The 8,406-nt window shown below is 42.0% G+C and overlaps 1 protein-coding gene across 1 annotated transcript; it reads left to right on the top strand.

The window, feature by feature from the left end:
* The first annotated feature begins 118 nt into the window (after nucleotides 1-118).
* On the top strand, nucleotides 119-4,733 carry NGRN (neugrin, neurite outgrowth associated). Its single transcript, XM_077124224.1, has 3 exons — nucleotides 119-344; nucleotides 753-863; nucleotides 3,647-4,733. Exons 1-3 carry the CDS (start codon nucleotides 181-183, stop codon nucleotides 4,251-4,253), a joined length of 882 nt encoding a protein of 293 aa, XP_076980339.1. The 5' UTR covers nucleotides 119-180; the 3' UTR covers nucleotides 4,254-4,733.
* Nucleotides 4,734-8,406: the final 3,673 nt, after the last annotated feature.

The following is an 8,406-nucleotide window of genomic DNA, read 5'->3' on the forward strand; positions in this document are numbered from 1 at the left end:
GTGAGCTAGCAAGCCCAAGCTGTCCAAGCACAGACAGGTCTGGCAGTGAGACAGGAAACAGGCGCGCCCACCGTGCTTCCTGTCCCGCCCCCAAACTTCCGCTTTCGGCATCGACCTTCCGGGCCCGCCCCCTTCCCACAGTGACGCGTTTTGGGCTGCCGCTGGGTTGTGTCCATCGTCATGGCGGTTGCTCGGGTCCTCTCACTGAGCCGGCGCGTCCGCGCTGCGGTCTCTCGCTGTGGGTTCGCGACCCGGGGGGTGGCGGGCCCGGGGTCTGTCGGCCGCGAGCCGGATCCCGATTCTGACTGGGAGCCGGAGGAGCGGGAGCTGCAGGAGGTGGAGAGGTACCGGCTTCTTCCCGGGCCCTCAGCCTGAAGCGGGGCCTCGCGCCCGGGCGCCCCAGGCCGCGCCCCTTGGCGCCGGGCGTCCCGCCGCCGCATCTTCAGCGGTCTTTGTTTCTCCTCACCCGTTGTCAGGAGCGCAGGGGCAGGTGTTCAGCTCCCTTGGGCCCACGGGCCCCTTCATTAGTGACATTTCAGCACACGTTTGGAGAGTTCGTGCTTGCCGGCAGTTACTGTTGTAGGTGTTAGATTTCTGGGGGCGGAGTGCGGAGCAGGTGTTAAGTTGGCAGACGCGGTCGGGTTGCAGTTTCTGACGAGGAGAGGGCTGGGCGCTCCGTGATTTAGCCCGAGGCGCTTCACCCACCCATCTTGCGTCCACGCATGGCCTCTGCCATTGGTTTTCGCCCCCAGCGCCCTGAAACGACGGAAGAACGCAATCCGGTTCCAGAAAATTCGGAGGCAAATGGAGGCGCCTGGTGCCCCGCCCAGGACCCTGACGTGGGAAGCTATGAAGCAGATACGGTAAGACTGCTGGTACCCTGTTAGATCTACTTTACGAAGAAGTCAAGAATACCGGGGCCTAGAATATGTCTGTTTTTGAGAGTGAGTGAGTGTGTGTGTGTGTGTGTGTGTGTGTGTGTGTGTGTGGTGGTGATTTTCGTTTACTTTTTATCATGGAAAATTTCTGACAGAAAAGTGAAATAACATAATGAATCCCCTTAAACCTACCCTCAAGACTTAAGTTTTTTGCATTATGAGACATTTAGTTCATATTTTGCTGAAATTTTTAAATGGTGAATTACAGACACGATCTAACTAGTAGATCATGGTCTTGGTAACCTAATATCTATAGATCGAGCTTCTGTGGTTATGTGCATTTTTCCCAGGACAGACTTCATAACTTAGAAAATCTTAAAGGGATCCTTTTTAAATTTTATTTTTTTTCTGTTTTGAATAGATAATATGGTACATATGGCTCAAAATTACAAGAACATGGTATGGTAAATGCATTGGAAAATATTAACCACCAACCCCTTGTCTCCTGTGATTACTGTTTTTGATAGTATTTTGTGTGTTCTTCAGGTTTCCTTATGCAAATATAAACAAGTATGATCATAGATTATTTTCATGTCCTTAATCCCATTATTGTATTATAAATACTGTTCTACTTTTTTTGCTTTTTTTCACTTAATGTATCCTATCTTTCTGTTTTAGAAGCGAGAGCTCCTCATTCTTTTTTATGGATTTAAAGTAAATTATAGTTTATTTTATTAGTTTTTGAGAATTGAACCTGGTTCTCTTACATGGAAGGCAGGCATCCACCACTGAACCACCTGTGCACTCCCTTTACTAGTTTTTTTGTGACACCCATCTTACTAGTTTTTTATGATGGGCACTTGGGTTGATTTCTGCTTGCACATTCTTCAGTGAGTAACTTGGTATTTAACATCATTTCACATATCTGCTAGTTGTATTTATTGTGTAATTTTCCAGAGGTAGGGTTTGGGGGTAATATACCATTTTGCATTCCCATCAGAATGACTCTGAAACTGAGTTGATTCTGTTGCACCCACCAGCAAGATTTTCTGAACCTGTAGTAACTCATTGGTCTCCAGTAAGCTCTCGCTCTTGTCTTGAACAGTACTTTTGGCAAACCTTCCAGCTTCCTATCACCTCCCTTTTTGTGATCAGTAAGTGTCCTTTTATTTCAAAGAAAAAAACGGGCCAGTAGATAAGAATCCTTTCAGTTTCTTGGTTTTCCTTGTTGCCTTCCATTCTCAACATGCTCTTCTTACATGTTAGGGGAAGTAGTAGCCCTTTGCTTGTCTGGGACCCAGTCCTCTTTGTATTCTAGGTCATATCCCCACCTTCTTCTTTAGGGACCTGTATCATCTGTCAAGTTAAGGCCATCCTTAACCTTTTGCTTTCTGTTAGCTCCCTAGCTGTCTATCCTCTTTTTTTTTAAGTCACTCCAATAAAATTGCTCTTCCCATATCCGTCAGTGACTTCCTTAGTTTATAACACAACTGACACCCTACAGTCTTCTTCTTCAGCATTTCTGTAGCTTTTGGCCTTGTGGGCAGCTTCTTGAAATTCCCTCCTCCCTTGACTCCAGGGTACCTCTCTTTTCTGATTTTCCTTTTGTTTCTAGGGCTACTTTTCTCAGTTTCCTTCCTGGACTCCCCTTCTTCCCCCTATATCTTAAGTATAGCTGTTTTTTTTTTTTTAAGAGTTCTGCGTTAGGGCTTCTCAAATCATTCTGCATACTTTCCTGTGTAGTGCCAGCTGCTCAGAGGGCTTCAACCATCCTGTTGGATTATGACATGCAAATCTACATCTCCAATCCACATTTTTCTTCTGAATTTTAGACCCATATATTAACTTCCATCAGACATCTGTTTGGATGTCACACAGGTTCCTCAGACTCAGCATGTGCAAAATAGAATTCATCATTGCTTAAGCTAAAATCCTGAAAGCTGGACTTGACACTTCTCCAGCAGTATTGAGTCCCTTACAGGTTATACCCTTTGAACTTCCTAAAATAATTTCTTAGCTCTCTTGTCTTCTCTCATTGCCACTGCCACAGTTCAGACTGCCTGGATACTGTAACATTCTTTTGTCTGAACTTTCTACTTCCAGTCCTGCCGCTGAAAAACCACCAGTGAGATTGAGCTTCAAAATGAAAATTTGATCATGACATTCCACTGTTTAAAATCATTACATGGCTAGCTAACATTGCCTTGGGATTAACTGTTATTCCTAAGCATAATGTGCTCTTGCTTTTATCCCCATTGTCAGACAAGTTCAGCTACTCCCGATTGATGTGCTTCTTTACATTTCGCATGCTGCTCACTGTACCACCAATACTTTTGCTTTCTCTTCCCTTCCACTGCTCTGCCATATATTATGTCTTTTCATCCTTTTAGACAAGGACCAGTTCATCCTTGGCCTTCCTGAAGCAACCTGAACTAAAATGAAAGTGTTGTGACTGCCTGTCCCTGGGTCTTCCTCCTGGGTGCCTCAATATCTGTCTCTACCACCGAATTGTATCCTCTTTGAGAGGAAGGACAGTTCTCATGCATCTGCAGGATCTAAGATGGGACCTCTGGTAAACAGTGGGAGGAGTTCAGTTAATGTGACCTGACTGAAAGTGGTTAGGTATTGCTGTTGGCTCATAGGAATGGAACATGGCAATTTAGCTGGCACAAGCCATTTTCTTCTCATTATTTATCACTAGTACTACCCATTAGCCCTTCTAATAAGAGATTTCCTCACAACTTGAAAATCTACTCCTTTTCCTGTAGGTATTTACATAAGGAATTTGCAGAATCCTGGTCAGTTTCCAGATTGGCCGAAGGCTTTAATGTTAGCACTGATGTGATCCGAAGGATTTTGAAAAGCAAGTTTGTACCCACGATGGAGCAGAAACTGAAGCAAGATCAAAAAGTCCTTAAGAATACCAGTCCTGCTCCTTTGCTTCAGCAGCTCAAGGCCTCTGGGAATTCCTTGAAACCACTGGCTGCAGGCCACTCTGCATCAGGCTCTTTGCTGATACGAGGGAATGAAGCCCTATCCAAAGGCCAGAATCATTGCACAGCTTTGAAAATGATAGAACTGAACACTTGCGGGGGAAATACACCATGGAGGCAGAAGGGAAGGAACAAAGGAATCCAGGGCCTGGAGAAAGAGAGCTTTGTGCCTATGGTTTCAGCCCTAGGTCACCACAGGGAGAAGAACTCCGTCGGCAGTTGTGAAGGTACTGGAGGAACTGAAAATGATGGATTGACAAGAGACCAGAAACCAGAGGAATTAAAAGCAGGGGAGCCAGGTGACCAGAACTTCAGCAGCAAAGTAGTGCAGAAGGGGCGAGAGTTCTTTGATAGCAATGGGAACTTCCTATACAGGATTTGAGCTGAGGCCTAGCTTGTGGAGGTGCCATGTGAAGAACACAGCTGGGCAAGTATATTTGAAGCTGCCTGGATTTCTGTTTATGGATTAGCCATCTTAGAATAGCAAGAAGTGATGGATCTGGGATGTGGAAGCGGGAAGGAGCTGCTTGTACGTGGGTGTGACAAAGGGCAATAAATTTCATAAGGTGAATATCTAAGTCAGCAGGCTGAGTGTGAGGGGCCAGAGAGCCTCGCTTCCTGGAGCACTGCTCCTGGTCTGACCCCTGTGGCTCGTCAGTACTCACCCTTTTTGCTTGGACTTTGTTGAAAACCATCCCCTGTTGCATTTGTTCTTGTGAATTTTTGTGGTATATGTTTGGAAGGAGATGAAAAGTTTGCTTTTTAACCTCATTTCCTCCTTGATTAACGAATACTAAGAGCTCTAAAATCGCTTAGTTAATTGGCTGTTTTCCTTATGTGCAAAATAAAGTGTAATGTTGCAGTCTGTTGTTTGGTGCTCTCTGGGGTAGGAGGGTTTACATGACTGGAGAGTGGATGGGAAGGGTCCTGGTCATTAAACGCTGAGAAAGAAATGGGGCCAGAGAAATCTCCAGGAAGATTCTGAGGAGAGCATCCTACTTGATGGATTTTGACAACTAAAAACAGGTGTCTCTTAGTTTCTGGGACTATGAAAGAGATTGGGAAGTGGGAATTTGACAGAAAAAAAACGAAAAGTATGCAAAGGCTTTAGAACCCTTAATCTCTAGTCACTTTCAAAAATTTAAATTGTATCTAATTTTCCTCAGGTTTCTGCAAGGTTTGGGTGAGGTTGGCAGGACCAGATTATAGGCTCATTTACATGTGCTAATAAATGGCAGCACTGGGACTTAAAGCTAGGTCTGGTTCTTAATCTAAGGGCTTCTAAAATTCCCGGATTTTTTTTTGGTAAACTTTAACATTCTATACGTGGTGTACAATCAGTGGCTCACAATGTTGTCACATAGTTGTGTGTTCATCACCATGATCATTTTTTTGAACATTTGCATCTCTCCAGCAAAGAAATAAAAAAAAAAACCAAAAACCTCATACATACCATACCCCAAGCAACATAAGTGTCCAATGGCAGTAACTATGATTTTAACAATTTACCAGCAAAAATGGATACTCAAATTTAAATATATGTAGGATGTAAAAATGAAAACACAACATTTAGAAATCATTCCATTCTACATATACAATCAGTAATTCTTAGTATCATCACAGATGTATGATCATCATTTCTTAGTACACTTGCATCGATTTAGAAAAAGAAATAACAAGACAACAGAAAAAGAAAATGATAACAGAAAAAATAAAAATAAAAAATATATTAAAAATAAATAGTTACATGTATATTGCTTTGAAAAAAAAAACGAAAACACATTCCAACCTGTCGTCAACTTTGTTCACGAGATTTTGCTATTTCACATATTTATTATACATTATAGCAATTCCTACTTGAGGGAGGATTGACCTGTCCCTTTCCCCCACCTCTTAGGCATCCCTCTGTAAAACTACCTTTACGTACCCTGAGCTTTAGCTTGAACGCTGCCATCCCTGAGTGCATCTTGTTCTGAGAAAAGAGCACATACCCAGATGTTTTCCCAAAACTTGCATGTAAGCCTCACATTCAGCGGCCTTAATCCCCCAGCCTTATGTAAAGAGTAGTCGTCACAGGTGTGGACATTCTTGAGTGAACCTGCCATCTCCCTATCCGACACAAGGTAGCTGTAGCTCTCTGTAAGTTCCCCTAATAAATGAGGGACTGATCACCCTGGCTGGAGAAACACACCAATCAAACAATTGGTGATGGTAAAGAGCCCTTTTCCTTTCCCCCCAGCCTCCCATCCAGATCTCCAGCCAACTTAGTTCCCTCCAGACTGACCTGTTCCTGCTGTACCCTGTCAGTGTGTCTCAGATCCTAATCTGCTGGCATTGTGGTGTGGCGGGGTCTCACCCACCTGGGAGGTTGGAATGAGGGATGGGGGCTTCATCCAGCTTTTAGTGTTCCAGGGGTTGGGTCATCCATAGGCCTCTGTCCCCAGGCAGTTCTGTTTCATGACATGATGAGGGCATTGATATCACATCATATGAGGTGGAGCTGCACTTTCTGGCACAGGTATAGGATCTGGTGGAGGAGGCGATAAATAACAAGACTCTGCTCAAGCTGGTGAGATAGTTGCAGGTGAAGCAGCACCCTACAGCAACCTTGGGACCAAGTTCAAGAAGCCGGCAAACTGTACAACTGAAAGGAATTAAGTCCCTGTGTCCTGAAGGGGTATATGTTTCACTCATGTGTTTTAGAGGACCAGGGAGGAAAATCTATCCTTTCAGGACAATCTCCACTTCTCAGTGCAACCAGAATTTGCCTATGGGTGGGGTTGGAAGGTGGGGGAAGGCTCAGTACAAAATACTAAATGAAGTCTTCAGTAAGAACACAAGAAAGTCTTTTTTTTTTTTAAATTTACACTATATTTTATTTAATGTAATATATCCAAAGTATTATTTCAAGAATAATATATAAATTAAGATATTGTACATTCTTTTTTTTCATAACTTTGAAATTCGATATGTATTTTATACTTACTGCACATTTCAATCCACACTAGCCATATGTGTCAAGTGTGGCTAGTGGCTAATATATTGGACAGTGCAGGTATAAAGGATTTGAAGGAGGCTGTGTCAGATTATCTGGTGACCTTGGGGATTCCACATGTTGCTGCCCCATACTCTAGGACAGAGGCATCATGGCTGTGACTAGAGCTCAGGAACAAGGTGAATAGATTTAAACCACAGCTGTAACCTCCACTCATTTGTAGACTTGTGGACTTTGTATTATATGACCTGAAAATGAATTAGTGTTGAACATTATCTGGAATTTTGTGTCTATATAATTGGCCAACATTAAGACTGTTTTGCTAAAGACTAAACCACAATATGGATTTAGTGTACAAAATACATATATAAAAAGTATTTTATAAATACGAAATAAGTGAAATTTAGGAGATGGTGTGATGCTGTAGCTGTGATATAACACTTTGATCTATGAATTAAAGGATCTGGCTGTGTTGAAGACCTGGCTCCTTCACTTCCTAGCAGGTGACCTGTGGCAAGTGATCTACTTTTTTTTTTTTTTACAGTTCCTTATCTGTAAAAGATAGTATCTATCTCTTTTTAGAAGGTTGTTTAACCTTGTAGGACAGAACTTTCAACATACAAAAATAGAATATTAATGGCAATAAACCTGTGTTCCTATCTCCTACCTTTAACAAATGGCCAATCTTTTCATTTATTGTCCTGCATACTCGCCCCCCAACTCCCCTCCTGGATTATTTTAAAGCAAATCCAACACATATTATTTCATCTGTACTTCAGTATGTATCTCTAAGAGGTAAGGACTCCTTTTTTAACATAGACATACAAGCTATTATTACATTTTTAGTAATTCTTTAATATCAACTATATCCTAATAGTGTTCTCTAATCATTTCACAAATGACTTTAGAGATGATTTATTTGAATTGGAATCCAAAGTCCACCATTGCATTTTTTGGTATGTCCTTTAAACCTCTTCTAAAGCAATTTCCCCTTCCCATTTTTTTTTTTAAGAGGACAGGTAATTTGTCCCATTTAATTTCCTTTATTTTGGATTTGGCAGATTTCTTCTCTGTGAATCTTTTAACATATTCCTAATATTCTCTATATTTCCTGTAAACTGGTAGTTAGATCTTGACGTTTGACCAGGTCCCAATTCCAATTTTTGGTAATGAGTGATGCTTTTGTACTTCCTATGCATTTCACCAGGAGATGATATGTTATCATTGATCAGGTATTATCAGCCTGATCCACCCAATAATGTCTCTCACAAGCTTTTTTTTTTTTTTAAAACACAGGTAGATACAGAGCATTATCATCATTCCCAAAAGTTCCCTCATTCTCTTCCTAATTTCCGTCCCTAGGAGCAATCATTTTCCTGATTTTTCTTCATCAGATTGGACTTTCCTGTCTAGAACCTTACATAAATGGCATCATACTACACGTACTCTTGTCTTTGGGTTCTTTCAGTGATTCAGTTGTTTTTAATGTATGACTATGCCACAGTTTTATTTATCCATTTCCTCATACATAAGTTACAAC

Source organism: Tamandua tetradactyla, chromosome 12, assembly GCF_023851605.1.
Source record: "Tamandua tetradactyla isolate mTamTet1 chromosome 12, mTamTet1.pri, whole genome shotgun sequence".
NCBI lineage: Eukaryota > Metazoa > Chordata > Mammalia > Pilosa > Myrmecophagidae > Tamandua > Tamandua tetradactyla.